General features: G+C 44.7%; 1 protein-coding gene across 2 annotated transcripts in view; it reads right to left on the minus strand.

The window, feature by feature from the left end:
• Nucleotides 1-1,766: 1,766 nt before the first annotated feature.
• The window catches only part of Zdhhc8 (zinc finger DHHC-type containing 8), a 37,092-nt gene continuing 21,323 nt past the window's right edge, over nt 1,767-17,535 (minus strand). For both annotated transcript variants that reach the window (XM_075684916.1, XM_075684917.1), the window contains one exon: nt 1,767-4,586. In XM_075684916.1, coding sequence (XP_075541031.1) covers nt 3,765-4,586 — 822 coding nt within the window. In that variant the 3' untranslated portion in view covers nt 1,767-3,764. The remainder of the gene's footprint in view (nt 4,587-17,535) is intronic.

Below are 17,535 nucleotides of genomic sequence, written 5' to 3' on the forward strand. Positions count from 1 at the left end.
CGGTAGCGATGGACGTCCGGGGGACACCCTACCTACAGTTCCCGCCGCCGGCACGTCGAGGATCCGCACCGAAACGGCGCTGTCCTGCCGCGTGGCAGGCTCGGTCTTCGCACCCAACGTTACCGCGAAGCTTACCGGCGCGCGAGGTCTGAGCGCGAACGACCAAGTCCTGTCGGGCTTGACGGACTCCGCTTTGCTGCCACCTCCTCCCGAGGGCTGCGGCGAGGTCGAAGCGCCGGGAGATTCGGGCGTCGCGGTTTCCGGGGAGCCGTCCTTCTTCCCTTTGGTGTCGGCCTTCTTCCCTTTAGTGCCGGCCTTCTTCCCTTTAGTGTCGGCCTTCTTCCCTTTGGTATCGGCCTTCTTGGTCGCGTCCTTAGCCGTAGCTCGCTGGGCTTCCTCCTCCTCCTCGGTTAGAGCCGGGCCGACGAGCACCTCGAGGCGTCCGTCCGGCCGGAGCTTCCATTCCAGTCGCGTCCCCGGCAGCGGGGCTTGAACGCCGCTTCCGGCCGCCGCGATATTCCGAGTCTCGGGCATGTGGCAGTAGACGTTCGTCACCGAGCATCGGCTCGCGCTGGACTTTGGAAAGCAGAAGCGGGAAGGAAACCGCGGCAGCGATCGCCGGTGGGACGTGCACGGTTCGGCGGGGAGCACCTCGACCTCGACGAGATCCGCTGGCCGAGCCGGCATGGGTGGCTGCACAGATTCGTCGTCTGCGCAGACCACGCTAACTTCGCGCACCCTCGTCGACATTTCGGCACCCATTCGGCTTGCGGGCACGTTCCGCGTCGACTGGCGCCTGCTTACGTGCGTTAATTGGTCTCACCGCCCGGAGAGAGTTGTTGGGGGCCGTCGCTTCTTGCTGCCGCGGCAGCGCTGGATGCAAGCCGCCATGTTGTGGATAGGAAACATGCCGACGCGCGTGCCGAGGCAACGTTTCTGGTTAACACCAAGGAAGGTGCACGCTTTGCTAACAACACTACGGTGTGGAAACACTTACGACACCATGTTAAGTAAGCATTGCTCGAAATAATTCCCACTTACTGTAGCGTATTTTAGTTTCCAGAACGAGGTTCTGTAAATTGAAAGCCAGAGGGCGCCTTCGTCGAGGCCACCCTTTCCGTCATTTCGGCTAACAAAGACGAAGACTTAGCCGAACACATATCGGGTACAGTAAAATCACAGAGAAACAAAGGTACGCACACAGTATGTTTCTCTAGGGTAAAATGGCATATCACTATCAAGAACACTAAACTAGGCTGAAACTGGTTGGACATTGCCACCAGAAGCCACACAGTTCAGCTGTTCCTAGTAGATGGCTCCTGTAGGGGACCATATATGGGCACTTTTGTCCTGCTCTCCAGGGACCAGGCAACAGGAAGAGGGCACCAAGAAAATTGCCTGCAGCTCAGGATTTCTGAGAACTAGGAAGACTACCAAATTAAAAAGCACACAACTCTGCACATGAAACATTGGTTATCTTCTGATTAGCCAGGAGCACTACCATGAAATCGCTCAATAGCACTGCTAACATGAAGTGTGCAGGGATAACATTTTGCCAGATTCAGTCTATGAAACAAAGGCAGCAAAAATAACAAAAACAGCACTGCCTCTGGACAAAGTGATGAGGTGCAGAAACCGTTTGCTAATTTAAGTGCTCAAAAATTTTATCCACTTGGCCACAGTCATCTGTGCAATGCTTGAATGGTACTGTGTTTGCCTATGCTTAGTCCACATATGCACACATGCAAAAAGAGAAGAAAAAGAAAAGCTTTGCTTGCAAGCTTTATTTCAAAGCCATTTTTAATTGCACTGCAGCATTTAAATCACAAATCCAGTCCATAATACTATACCTTTTTCTGTCTTTTCTTCAAAGCATCTGACTGAAAATACAGTTGTTAAATGTGCACGAGCTAAAAACAAGGTGTGAATCTTTGACAAATGCTCTGCTTGGATCTGCCTATGTACATGGGCCATGGATGCCACCCGCATCCCTCCTGTCCAGGTTGAAACTAGCCCTAATAATCACTTGAGCCACCACAGGTCAGATTCTTACCTCTGCAAAACGTATGCTCACAAAAGTTTTGCATCAGCCAACTGAACCCATTTATTCAACAAACAAGATAAAAATTACGCTATATCTTCAACTTTAAAACGTCAGCAGCAGACGGTCAGTCGGCATGCACAAACACACATTATATAAAAAAAATGTGGGAAAACAAAACAAAACAAAAAGAACCCTGCCAGCAAGGGCCCTTCTCTCTCTCTCTCTCTCTGCTGGTATGTAAATATAGGTTAAGTATGAGCGTTTCAATTGCCACAAAACTCATTGTGTGATGATGATGCATACATTTCTCTCATGCCTACACAACTGCCTCGTGCAGCAAACGAAAGGAAGAACATCAGAAAGACGGGCTAGCTGTTAAAATAAACTGCACAATAATCACAAATGTACAGGAAAAGAAGACACACCAACAGTGTGTAAAAGAAAACTGGCAAAACAGACAGAATGAATGTTACTTGGGCCCAGACTACTTATGCTCAATGTTATCCTCGTACACTTGCAGTGCAAACGACAGATTTCCTACAGCTCTTCGAATTGGCACTTTGACAAATGAACAATAATACTAGACCACAGGCCTGGCAAAGTACACCTAAGCCTCTTTTTGTCACTACTTATCTAATCAAGTATAAAGAATGGAGAGAGAGAGACAGAAAAACAAAATGAATGGGGAAAATGGCAGGGTTGAGCCAGAACACTGCTCTTCAGGTTGTTGGTGCATCAGGAAGGTCTCCGCGAGACCCGTGACATATTTCACACCTATGTACAAAGCCGAACTTTTAAATACAGCCGTAGAGAAGTGAGTGAGCATTCAAAAGTGACCCACACAAGCATAGCAAAAACTGTCCGTCCAACAAGTAAACCAGCTTGTTCCTTTCAAGACATGTCAACTGTACACTAGCTTAGCCTAGCTGTATGCTTCGAACCCACGGGGAAAAAAAAAGGAAGGCTAAGGACAGAGGTGGCTTGTTCTGCTGCTCAGCGTTCGAGACACAGGAAGTCTCTATATTAATAAATAACAATCCTAATTGGCAAAAAATATTACAGCAAAGGAGGAATTCATTTTTGAAGTTACACAAGACAAAGCAGGGGAGTGTGGGCCAGTGCTACAACGGCAATGAGAACGCAGGGGACATGGCACACAAATGCTGACTCTCTCTGCAGATGTGCCTTGGCAAACACATAGAACAACAAACACAGACTATACCAACCAACAAAACAAGAGTGTATCCACAGCTGCACTTAATGTACATAACAGCCCCGTGTTTCCATGCAGCAGAGGGCACCAGAGCTGACCAGCATCACAGTGGGACCCAGTGCCCCTCGCACAAACTTTGCTTGTGAGGGGGCCCGGGCCCTGGCAGTTCATTCTATGCCCTTGTTTCAATGCCGCCCGCCTTCCGACACTGGAAATGCCATCCTCGGGTGCTTGGCAACGTGCTTCAGAGTTTACACTAACAATCCTGCCGATGGCTGGAGAGTGCTTTGCGAACATGCCACACAGGCCGGGAACAAACAGAACACAGCAGGTGCCCCGAAAACGAACATTCAGCACAGTAGCCAGCACACCAGAGGACTTTGGTTCCTCCACCCTATCTGCGGTACCCTGATGGCGGCGAAGGCCTCGAGAGAGCCGCAGGCTCTTACAAACACTCCGCCTGCGCACACGACTACGGCAGGCAACGCGAAACTAACACCCAGCCGGCTAGACCGAAATCTCATAGTTCATGTCGTACACCGAGCGACGCTCGCCCGACGCGGGCACCGTGCCGTCGGCGTTGCGCTGCGGCCGCGCCCCTGACGTGCCCTTCTCTAGGGAGTCCGTCATCTCCAACGCCTTCACGAACGACATGGGCCGCCGCGGTGCGGCCCGCCCCGGGTAGTGGGTTCCTTCGAGCACGGAGCCCTTGCTGCCTGCCCCCTGAGGCGGGGTTCCCACACCGGGAACCCCGCCGCCGCCGCTCAACCGCCGCGCCGACACACTGCTGCCTCCGGGAGTCGGCGTCGCCCTGACATCGCCGCGCGATCCGGGCCGGGGTGGCGGTTGCCTCGCCTCCCATCCCAGCAGCGTCCGATTCGCGGAGAGATCCGACGGCGCCGTCGGCGCGCACGGCGGGTAGTTGCCGTTCGCCTGGTCGAGTTCGCTCTCGGAGGCGAAGCGCCGGCCCGACGGGCTCGCGCCGACCAGCCGGCGCGGTGCCGCTCCGGGCGACGGCAGCGGCGGACGGCGTAGCGGCGAGCCGACCGTCGGACTGGTCAGGCTGCGCGGCGGTGTGCGGCACGGGCTCTGCGGCCAGCGCAGGGGCTGCAGCGGGATGCTGTTGGAAGGAGCGCCGCCGAGGCTACTGGGGGGCACCGGGTGCTGCCGTGCCGCGGCGTCACCCGGCAGGAAGCCGCTGCCTGTCGGGCTGAAGAAGTTGGTCTTGGAGCCGTGGTGCGGCGGCTGCGGTGGCGAGGGTTCGCAGTCCCGCGACTGTGTCGCCTCGAACGCATCGATGTCGGACGGCTCGACCAAGCCCTGCGACATCTGCAGCCACAAAGCACCAGAGAGAAAGTACATTACGGATCACCCTAATTGCACCGCCTCAACTTTATTGGGAAAGTAAACAGATGGGACGGAACTTTAGGCGGAGAGAGAGAGAGAGATCTAATCAAACAAACAAACAAGAACAGTACGCAGGTGTTCACGCTGTACTTCAGGCAGTGATAAATCTCGGAATACTAACTCGTGTTCCCTTTATGAGGAAGCCTTAGCTTGAGGGCTCTTATCTAAACACATGGGAACGGAGAAATCGTTTTTCTCAGCAACGACTGCACCGAATTTGGTGAGGCTTGTTGCATTAAAAAAAAAAAGTATTAAAATCTAGTGACTGCTGGAAGCGATTTTCTTTATTTAGGCGAATTACATTTTAATAAAAACAATTAAAATTACACCAATTTTAGAAAACGGTACTATTAAGTTTTCAACTTAATAGTGTCAACTCGGCAATGAACAATATCTCCGACAATTACCACACTCTATAATGCGAATTTTGTGCGCCGCTGTTTAGGTGTTTTGATTCGCGATATATTGTGGCAAATAATTTTATTCTGAACGACAGGGTCCTCTCGGCGGCGGCGCTGAGACTCTGATCGCGCAGCTCGCTTAGCAGCAGCGGCAGACGAAGCATTTCCACCGGTTGCGTCGCTCACTGTTCAGTGAGAAGGCGCGAACACGGGAACGCGCGGATCGCGCAGAGCGCATTCTCTAGCAGCAGCGGTGCCGGCGAAGTAGCGCATGCGCAGTGGGTCCGAAGCCCACGGCAGCGCTTTGTTTCCATATATGGTGTCAGTTGATGCGGTCGCCGCATGCCTGGTCGCCGCCGTCGAGTCTGGCGCACCACTTCGCTTTCCTCCTCCCCCTTTCGCCATACTCTCGTTTGCTGTCCTCCTCGCGCTCTCTTCGCTATCACAGTCTTTCGTCCCCGCTGCGCTTCGCGTTCGCTCTTTCATCCTTCGCTATGCTCGTTCGCTCGGATACGCCGAAGGACGTCGATGCTCAACGCAGGTACGGGTGCATAAAAGCTGCGATCTAAAACGATATCACAATTCTGTAAACCGCACCTAATAGTACAATTGAAGTCGGCCAATCTGTCACGATAATTTATACCTTACATGAATTAGTTATGTTTGTCAGTCTTGCATGTTGGTGGTGTGCTTGAAAGCAACAGCAATACATTATGTAGGTAAATTTTGACCGCATTTGATGCTACAACTGGTGCAGTTTACAGAACTGCGATATCTGTTTTTGGGGCAGAGCTACAGTTTTGTAAACTTTGTTTCTATATTTTCAAAACATAAAATGCAAAAAATTAAATTTAGGGCCTAGATCAAAATTCTGCTTTTTACAGTCACTAGAGTAAGTTTTTATCTAAAATATAACAAATTTCATCTAATTGAAGAAATTGCCTCATAAAAGCATTTCTGCAATTTACATGTATTTGAACAGGCGGCACCAGAGTTGGCCCAGAGCTAAAGCTTCCTCTTAAGAGGGCATTGTACTGCACATGCCTTGCACAAAACAGCAGCTTTGCTGTTTACGAGACTAACAGGCCCGGCAATGTCCTGACACTACCAATTCCCCAACACAGGAGTGAAAAGACCATCATCCCCAGAAGAACCGCCAAGTCTGTTTGTTTTGTCGACCATCCGTGTATCATTCCTATCAGGGTTGCTGTTCTTGATTCTGACTTTCCTTCACTTTATTACATCTATTGGCCATTCCTTTGTTAGCTTCTTTATTTGCATTTTAAGATAATTTTACTCTCAGTTACAACAGCATTGAGTAGGCAGAAACAAACCATAACTAAAGTGTCAACATATCCCGATTTAGGCAGGGCAAGTCCTGCTTTTAGCGCAGTGGTCGCACTGTCCCACGGTTTACGTGCGGTATGGTGTTGTGTCCCACTTTGGCCTCACCAGACCCCGAGTTATACCGAAATGCCTGCCCTGTGGTGCTGAATCGGCTAGTCACTATCTTGTATGTGGTGTCACTGCCGAAAGTGAGGCAGCAGAACCTGCAATCTTATAACTGTTTGGAAAGTGATACCATGCACTCGCCCTCGCATGATTGGTCAGAATGGCATTTTTGCTGATGAGAGTGCGATTCTGATCAATCATGTGAGGGTAAGTGAATGGTACATTTTGTGAACCGTTGGAAGATCGCAAGCCTCCTACAACACATGACCACAAACGTACATTACAAACTACATTATGTTATCTTGATCCAACTACCATGCAATTCTCTATCCGTTGGCTAATGATCCGTAGCCAAGCCAAAGCAAACTGACCATGCCGTCTTCATGCCATTTTGCTTATCATGCATGTAGTGCTTGAAGCACATGAAATAATGAAAAAACGCAAGTGTAAGCTTACGTAATAGCTAGAAAAAGATTTTCCTTTCACATAACCAAACTTCAAAAAATATTCAATCTCACTTCTACCTCAGACCCCGCACCCCTATTGTCCCACCTTAGTGTCTGGAGAATATGGCTACATTAACCATGACTAACTCATGCCTGCCTGTAGATGCAATCTTTCACATGATGACTGCAACAAGGACACAGGGATTATTGATCAATACACACCTTGCACTAAACAACACTACAGTATAACACCAGGCTCAAGAAATTATGAAGGTTAAAATCTGAAGTATTGACCTAAGAAAGAAAAAAAAAAGAAGGGATCATCTAGTGGTAATCTTCGACAGAATGCATCATTGGCCATGCAGCCACCAGCCATGCACATAAACAAGTGTTTATTTTTTCATGAACAATTAATGTTGCTAATATGCAGATCTGCAGCAGCAATTTTTTAGCAATGCTCACATTTCTAAGTATGCAATACAATGCATGCTACAAGAAACCACTAGAAGTGTATCAGTGCAAGCAAGGCCAGATAACTTAGGCACGAAGATCTCCACCTCAAACTTCCAAGATTCTAGCTCTTCAGCTAAAGCTGCACAGTTAGCCTTTATAAGGGACATACAAAAAGTCTGTTTTGGAGGCAGAGGCCTGGAATAAGGACAAATAACAGGCATTAACGCAAACAGGCATCTCTATGACTTCAGGGCACTACAGGCATACAAAAGCCACAAAGCTTCCCTAACTGGAATGTTAACAGTGTGCGTGGTCAGAGTTGAATCGCAGCGCTATAAAAAATGCCCATGTGCCTCATAACCACTACATGCAATAATCACATATGAAACATAAGGGAATCTACATAGAATCTTGTAAATTTCCCATATGTCATGCGGGATTATTCAATATGGGAGTTATGGGCCATACACGCTTTTTAGCTAGAGAGGCAGTGAATTGTTATCTGTGTTTGAAAGAAAATGATGCACAATAGGTTTAAATTAAGCTCTTGAGAGTGTACTAAGTGACCCTGGAACGTGAATCCAGTGGCAACACAGCTCAGCAGAATAAGCGGATACTCAGTCACACCCATCCTCCAATATTTTCACAGGCTACATGCTCACTCACACTCATGTGCCCTCATACTTACCAGCACTCACTCACTAACACTCGCGCACATTCATAGTCACATTCACACTTACCTGCACCCACTCATGCTCAAACTCGTGTATGCTCCCACCTACCGGCACTCACACACATACATGCAAACCTACGGCCACTCCCACTCGCCAACAGTCTAGCCATGTTCATATTAGTGCCCCCTCAAAATCAGTCAATTACTTTTGTACGTACTCACATTAACTGGCACACACTCTCATTCATACACATGTCCACTCACATCTTTTGTCACTCACTGACGCTTGTATCTCACGCCAGTGAGATGACTGCGAAATGAGTATGCCAACCTACGAGTGGCAAACTGTCTCTCAGCGAGACCAGAAGTTGCAGTGCATGCGGAAGCTCTGATGCAGTGGGTGGCTGTCAAAACAATAGCAATGAGCCTGTGCCAACCATTGGCCAGTACACAACCCACCGCACAACTGCCTGAACATTATGAACACTGCCAACCACTAGGGTTCCAGAGGTTCCAGATCGTGCAAAGAAATTATGGAAGCCAGCAACATACAAAATGCTGCGGCCACATTCTCAAAGACTTCATCAGCCGCCTCAGTGCTACAATTAGGTGTTGGGTGCAACAATGTTACCTATATTAGAAATTATGAGGGAACCAGTGGCAGCATGTGAATTTGGTTGCGCTAAGAAAGCGGTGCTGTCATGAGGGAAGGTCATGACAAGCACATTCCAGAATTGAAATGTGCTCCCACGAAGTATGCCTGCAAGGGCAAAATTTTACAGGGAAATATCTTCATTTTCCAATAAAGTTACGAAAACTCATCGAAGTGAAGTGTTGACAGAAGTTCCCAACAAAAAGTGCGTGTGTGGCTCATGACAATGCACTGACTCATTTCACGCAGGTGATTGTGATGTACACTGCCTTTATGTGCTGTTAAAACTTGCTTTATCCTTCACATTCAGTTGAAGCTGCACCTAGCTATCTCTTTCCCTTTCCTCTCAAGACAAGAATTTCCATTGAAATTGTTTCCACAGTAACTACAAAGTCATTCCTGAAATAAGTTACTCCCAGCCACTTGAAATAAGACATAACTGCTTTTGGGCATGCTGGTGAGAAGGAGGTGGCCTAAAGTGCTGAGCAGAGACAGAAGAATGCATTATCCAACTCTTATGCATGAACCTTTGCTCATTCTTGGCAGCAATACAAGCTTCATGCATACCTTTCACACCATGCAGTCTCCTGTGGCAACTTAAAGTGCTAAGAGCGTACAATAACAAAGCATGATTCTATATGCTACTTACAGTTTCAGTTTACTACACTACTGACTGTTATGTCAATGCCAAGAAACTTCGCATGAAAATCAATTTAAGCCATCCTGGCTTCACTGAGAGCAAGCCGTTAAAACTTGAATATCCAACACAATTTGAACTAAATTACTATAGCTGTCTTTAGCTGCAGCAAAGAAGTTTGGAAGCCTTTGATTAGATCTAGTGGCTCACACAGTCATGGCTGCCAGCACATCACACATCTGTCTGCTCTGTAATCAAGAATTGCAAAGGCAATCTTTGTAGTGCAATAAGCAAATGCATAAATCGGTGACTAATGTGAACGGCATCTTCAGAAATTTTAATAATGACCAGCCATTTTAAAGGATGGATATGCAAATAACTTAAAACTTGCAATAACTGCACATGTTTAACAAGTGTCGGCTTTTCCTTTTCCCACTGCAAGATGCTTGACCCCATAATGAGGTACTTCAATACTTCTTATCAAAGTTGTCATACGTGTTGTACATAATGCAACCATAATCACCACTGACAGCCCCACAACCAGTAGTAGTAGTACCAAATTTAGTGTCTGAAGAAACCTAAAGCAGCAAGCACATGGAACACATCTTCAATGAATTTAGATTGTGGTGTTGCCTGGCATCAAAGAAACCATTTCCCATTGCCTGATAGCCATTCTTTCACTGTGGCTGCACTGCATCCAACAAGTTGCCTGCATTAATGGGGCGACTTTCTAAAACCTATTTTGACAGAGGGTTGCAGCATGGTCATTGAGCAGCTGAAACAAACGCACTGACTGCAGGCAACACTATGACAAAAACATGTTGAAACTACACATCATTTGGCTTTAGCTTAACAGACACACAATGTGTAAAGGGTAACATAAACAAAGGAATATCTTCAACATTAGTTGCAGCCTTGTAGCATGACAAGGACAAAAGCCAAGCACAATCAAGCATGGCACAAAAATCACAGCCTACGCGTCAGGTTAGAAGCCAGGCAAAAAAAGAAATAAAGCTTCAAACTAACATTGCCAGCAACAATGCATTAAAAAAAAAGAAGTATGTGCTAAGTGAAATGCCATACACTGTTAATAAAAAAGACTAACAGAAAGATAAGCAATGGCATCTACAGTGAGTTCTGACCTGGGAAAAAGTGTCCGATCAGACAGGAGTGACATTATATATCTTAAAGAGAAGAGAGAGAGAGAGGGAAAGAGAAGAAAATGTCAGCAGGCTGTAGCTGAAGCTCACATAAAACAAAGACAAAAAAAAGGGAGCGCTGCAAGAGTGGCATTCCCTGCTTCTTTTGTCTCACATTTTGTGTTAGTTAATAAAGAGAAAAAGATCCTTTCCAGATATATACCAATATGAGCAAATTATACACCAAAGAGAGCGAAGCTGTATATAAGCAAGTTCTCAGACCCTTCACTGGAAGTATTGCGGTTCTGTTCGCTGGGTCTTATCACTGAGGCTTAAGGTTATCACTGAGGTCTTAAGCCACTTTGGGGCTCGTACACAAGGCTGCATTACTGAAATATACTGTCTGCTTTCACCCCTGCAGCTTCACAAACTCCTAGTTGACATCCAAAGTGGAGCCAGTAAAATGCGAAATAAGAAGCAAAAATTACGGATTACTAGGTAAAAACCACGCAAAGAAGTTGTTGCCTATTTGCAAGAGGTATATACAAAATAACATTTATTTTACAATTACACATAACATTTCAAACAGAAAATTTAAATCTCTGACACTGATTTTGTTGCTGGGTGTTTGATACCAAGCATGCTGCTGCGTGCCAGTCTTCACCCTATGTAAAAGCAGTTGTGAAACTCCCCTCAGCAGCTTAACTGTACAATTACAGTATATTAAAGCTTTTCCTACTAGCTGAACATTGTTTTGCTCTTTGCCACTTGTTAGAACAAAGAATTCCACCTATTGTTGAATACCATGTAACATATGTGCAATAAACAAACATTTCAGGTCTTGAATCAATAAGAAATTGCAAAAACTGCCCAGCATCCTCAAGCTACAGCATACTTCCACAGATGGAGGTTATGCAGAATGCACTCTGGTTTTCTGCGCCCTAGACAAGCCTAGTATCATAACCGGCACCTAATGACTTGCAGCATTCCAAGCTTCGCATTCAGGATTAGGAAACAGTTGCATTTTTAGAGCTTTCCATTGTCCCCCAAGACATTTATGCAACTAACTATCCAAATTCTTTTCTTTTTTAGATTGAGCAACTAGATATGTTAATGGGAGCAACTGACCTACTTTTCATTACATACATACACATGTGCAGCAAGCCAGACTTAACTTTCACACTTCTGGGGAAATTTTATCTACATTTATATAATAGAAGCCTTGCCCGGGACCATGTGGCAGCAGGTACAAAAACAAATGGAAGCTAGTGCAATATCAAACCACGATCGCTTGTAATAACTTGCATGATGGTACAACTAAGATACTACCATGCTTAACTGCTAATATAAGTGGGCGCTCACAGACATAGCACCATAAAAACGTGACAACATTCTAAATAGTACTAAACGTGAAGAAAGCTCAAAATTTTCAATGTATTGTTGAAACAATTTTACAGAAGAGGTTGCTGTGCTAACGCGCATCCTATTCCCAATACTATGGCAGAAAAGACTGCAGACAATTATGTAGTAGACTGAATGCTGAACTGTTCCCCTGTGATTTGCTCATGCAAAACATTGTTTAGAGTCCCTTGAAAGAACATTCACAAGACAATGAAACGACGCCCACTATAAGGGGCACAGAAAACTTTTTGTGTCAACATTATTACGCATCGCACTTATGCTTGCTAATCTGACCTGTAAGAAAAACTAGGCATGTTTGAGAAAGGCAAATAACAGGGGGGGGGGGGGGGAAGAAAAAAAGAAAGAGTCAAATTTTTAGCTGAACAATTTCCTTTGTTTAGACTGAAGATAGCCCCAAAATTTAAGGCCAATGCTGGTCTTCCAATCGATCCTTTCCAAGCTTTGTTGCTTGATGCAGTATTCTGGATAGGTTGTTTTCTATGTCTATCAATTTCAGCATGCATTGGCTGGCTCAAAGCCAGTGGAGGAAGGTGCTAAAGAAAAATGACACACCTCTTTGACTAGCTTTATTTTCACTAACGGTGGGCGAATACTTGAAATTTTGAATATCTGATTCGAAAGGCACTTTTACCATTCGACATATTCGGGCCCACGAAAATTGCTGTTGTCGGTTCTTTGAGCAAGCTTCGCTGCAGTAGAGACACGTGTTAAGCAGTGAAGCATATTTTCCGTGCAGTGAAGCATATCAAAATAAAGAAGTGTGCACTGCCACGGAGGCCCCTACTCAGGCTTATGTCTACCCGACACTATCAGCTCAAGTACACGCAGACCATGCTGCCTCTTCATGCATCTGGGCAACACCTTCCTCCAGGTGGAAACCTCCGCATCTGCTACTAATCTGGCTAAATGGCTAAAAACAGTTTCAAAACTACAAATTTGAGCAAGTAGCAAGCTTTGCAATGTTTTTTAGATTCTATTTCTAAAATAGTTGAGTACAACCAGGATGCTTCAATGGCAAACTGGATTAAAAACCTGGCTTTAGAGGAAGCAAGGAAAATTCACACAGAAAACCCAGATATGGCCTCAACAAAAACCTTCTGAAGACACTCCTTCCACATCAGCACTGTCGAAAGACTCTGGTAAGCCCAACAAGCAGCAGTTATTTTCCCTTGCCTGTGGCAGCAATTTTCACTGCCACAAGAACAAGTTTCAATGAAATATATGTGCGTCACAAAAGTTTGGGCCAAAAAGAAGATCCACGTGAGTGTGGTGTAAGCATGGTGCTCACTGTTGGCTCAACTTGTGAAGAGATACCTGTCGATACCAGACACTAGTGTGTCCAATGAGCAGCTCTTTTCGCTGTTCGAAGTAACTGTGATAAGCAAGAGGGTGTCGCTGCTCCTTGAACACATCGAGCAGGTATCCTTCCTTGATGAAAACATGAAATAACTGCAGTTATGACACTGCCAAGCAAAAGTGTTGCACTAGCAAATTTTGTTGAGCACAAAGCCTAATATTCCTTTACGTTATTTGCTGCGCAATAAATCAGTTTATTTATTTCTGTGCCTCAGGTTGGTGAAAAGAATTTCATCTATGCAAAACCAATAGTATTCATATTCGAAAAATATTCAGGTCAAGTTGCTCTTGGTTTTCGTTATTCAAATTTGCTTTGAAATTGCAAATTTGACAGTCACACGCGCTTAATTTTCCTGCCATGTAACTTTTCAAGGCTACTGAAGGAATGACACTGCTCCAATAAGGCCTCTTGCTGGATGTTACACCCACACAAAATTGAGAGTGTCCGCAAAAGAAAGTGACCAATAGAGAACATGACATCAATGGCCAACATGAGAGAAATGAAAGTCACAAATCAAACTGCGTAGCATGTGATACGCATATGACACAAAATATCATTAACCTGAAAAGCATGACTCATTAAAGCCACATCCAAATAATGTACCACTTAAACAGCCCTAATACACATAAATGCTATTCCGCAGCATGCAGCAGAATAATATTTGGCTTGCTTAAATCTCTCGCTCCCTCCTGCATCTTTTATGGCCCCTTCTATTATGCCCCACCTATGACGCCATAGGCACGCATGACAGCCCACAAATGGCAACTATTGGGCAATTGTTCATGATCTTGAATTATACCAGCATCAAATGGGGCACTTTTGATCGTGATCAAATTTCTACATCGTAGCCGCTCTTTAGCGCAAGCTGAGCAAGGGAACTAATCAAGAATGAAAGAGCCCTGTGTGACATCTTATTACATCAGGCATGCACTTACACCCCTCTAATGTTCTGGCAAAACAAAAAAGTCACAATTTAACACAACCTGCCTGTCCTGCCACCACTTTGCAAGACGCATGCCTTGAAGGATTACCATAAGTGCACCGTAGATAGAATAAAAAGAAAGCAGCAACAAGCAGGGCAATGCTATTGATGACAACCCAGCTGAGAGGATGTGTTGAGGGGGAATGGAAAGAAACACTGTGCTTATTATTATACCTATATTATTAATATTAAGTCCTTTCTAAAAAAATTTATGCAGGAATATACTGATTTAAAGGCACTGCAATCACTTCAGTGTGTCTTCAGTTATGAGGTAAAGGCATTTCAAGTCCCCTTTAACCCAAGATGGCCCAAACATGATTCCACACCAAGAAAAAGTTCGGCAGAATGTTACACTCCTGCAACATGCGAAGGCGAAAGCCTGCTGCACACTTGGTGATGTGCCGTCTCGCATTTGGCTTCTTCGGCTTGTTTTCAAGGCTTAGCTGCGGCTTTGTGTGCTTGTATAGCAGGGTCAGACTCACAGCAATGTTTCTCTTCGACATTACATTGCACCCTCTCAGCAGAGGATTGAAACGTATGCATAATTCATTTTTACAGTTACATTCTACAGTGCACTTAAAAGAATTTAAAAATTTTCTAAACCAATTAAATTCGGAACTTAAGTGTGCAAAATGGGCTTATTATGAGCAGCTTTTCTCAACTGCCACACGGCAGCGCCCTAATAGGACATGGAATATTGCTACGGAACAGCCGCCAAGTGAGGCTGCACTGAGGAGGAAGAAGACGACGTGGGCCCGCTTGATATAGCGTCGCCATTTTGGCCTTCCGTTAGCTTCCCTGTAAATATATTGTATGTAGTATTGGGCTCCAGCTACACGTAACATTAATTTGGTGGAGGTGGACGTTCCCCGTACCCATCATGGAGCTTCACAGTGGTCGCAACGGCGACAGTGCAACTTCGGCTCCGGCTGGCGGCACTTCATCTATGCAACCGTCTCCGCCTGCAGCCCCGACCTACGTCGCCGTCTCCCCCCCTCGGGATCCTGGTGTTTTCAACGAAGTTGGCAGTCCTGATGTTGATGACTGGCTCCGCTTATACGAACGTGTCAGCACCAGTCACAGGTGGGATCCGACTATTATGCTTGCGAACGATGCTTGCGAATCAATGATGTTCTTGGCCGTAAGACCAAAACGAGCGTTCCGAACAGTATACTTCATGATGGTATTGAATTAAGAGGCACGATCCTTGCAAATCACTTTAATCAACACTTAATTAACGCTGCTATTCCTTCTGTCTACCCCCTTCGTGCAACAACTTTGGAAACAACAAATGCTGGCATTATTGCCGCTAGCGTTTACTTCCAGCCTACCGACGAATATGAAGTGTGTAACACATTTTATTCCTTAAATAACAGTAAGGCCCTAGACATCAATAGCCTACAATTAGGACCCATTAAGCACTGCAAAACTTTCATTTTCCCTGCTCTTGCTCATATATTCAATTTAACGCTTCAATCTGGCATCTTTCCCCAAGCAATGAAGTACGCTAAAGTTTCGGCAATTTTTAGAGGCAGTACTCCTAATGACCCAAGCAACTATAGGCTAATTTCGGTGCTGCCTTTCTTTTTGAAGGGCCTCAAGAAAATTAAACATTGTCGAATGGCGAATTTCTTTGATAAATTTGGTGTTATAACTAACGTGCAACACGGATTTAGGAAACACAGATCAACAAAAATAGCCCTACTGTCGATAAAGCAAAATGTAATAAATAACACGGAAAGGAATATCTATACTCTTGCGCTATTTACAGACTTTAGTAAGGCATCTGACTGCCTCAGCCATAACATCTTTTTAGATAAACTGGAGTGTTACGGAATATGTGGTTGCTGTTTATATCTATTTAAATCTTATCTAAGAGACAAAAATTCCAGAGCATGTACACGAACAGTGACATGTCTTTCGTAATGAACAGATTTGGCATACCACAAGGAAGCGTACTAGGATCGCTTTTATTTAATGTCTACATCAATGATATTGTAAAACTTGATACTAAAGCTCAATTCACTATATATATGCTGATAGCGGCACTGTCATGATATATGGAAACGATATGCACAATTTAACAGTAGAATGTAATGAACTGCTAGAAAGATTATCTATCTGGTCTCACCTAAATTAAATTAAAAGTAATGCGACTAAAACTAAGATAGTTATTTTTCGCTCCAAGAATAAGCTGCTCCAGTTAAACAACACTATCACATTTGAAGGAAAAAAAAAATAGAAATAGTTGACAGTCATAAAATTCTTGGGAGCTTATTTCTCTTCGCACTTATCTTGGGACATGCATGTAAATTATCTCTGTAATAAGCTTTCTTCTGTGACAGGGGTTGTATCACGATGTCGTAATATACTTCTTATAAGTGCCAAAGTACAGATTTATAATGCATTATTTAATGCACACTTATACCACTGCGCTTTAGTGTGGTGTACAACCACCAAAACTAACATACATACAGTTCTTATGTTACAGAAGATAATTGATATGTTGGAAATATAAGTTACTATTCAAGCACCATAAAGGAGTTCCCCTAAGTATTATAACATTATTCAAATTGATAACCTATACACTTTTTATGCATTACATACTGCACAATATACTTCAGAATGTGCTAGGAGCTACATAAAACAATAAGCCTCCTTAGAGCATTGTCGCATTAATGTGAACACGAGGAATCCCGAGATATGGTCACTTCCCATACTTCAGAAAACTATAAACATCAGTCGCTAATATATAACCTACCATTCACTTTTAACAAATACAAGCATAATGAGAATTTTAGTGGGAAAGATCTCCGCTCGTACTTTGTTCACTTGTAATGTATCCGATGCGATAATTATTTTGCCTTTGTGTATTTTTATGAGTGTATACTGTACAACTTGTTTAGTTTTCTCAGCAAATGTAAACCTTCTAAAACCATTCTCATGCTGCATTGTCTAGCTGGTGTTAGATTGTCTTGTATATCTAGTATTGCTATGGTAGTGCTGCGTGAAATACATTGTGCTAAGGCTATTTCAAAAGCTGGTAACTCGCCATGATGGAAATAATGTTTGAGCCTTTCCGTTCATGAAGAATTCCAGCTGTCGCTGGAATTATATGTGAATTATTGTATATGCACACACACTGTTTGCTGTCTGGTCTTTTGGGTCACGTCAAGCTACCTATGTAGCTTTTAGCCCGAAATGACCATCCAGTATGTAAACTGGAGAATAAAATTGATTTGATTTGTTGTTCCGTG

This window comes from Dermacentor variabilis, chromosome 3 (genome assembly GCF_050947875.1).
Source record: "Dermacentor variabilis isolate Ectoservices chromosome 3, ASM5094787v1, whole genome shotgun sequence".
NCBI lineage: Eukaryota > Metazoa > Arthropoda > Arachnida > Ixodida > Ixodidae > Dermacentor > Dermacentor variabilis.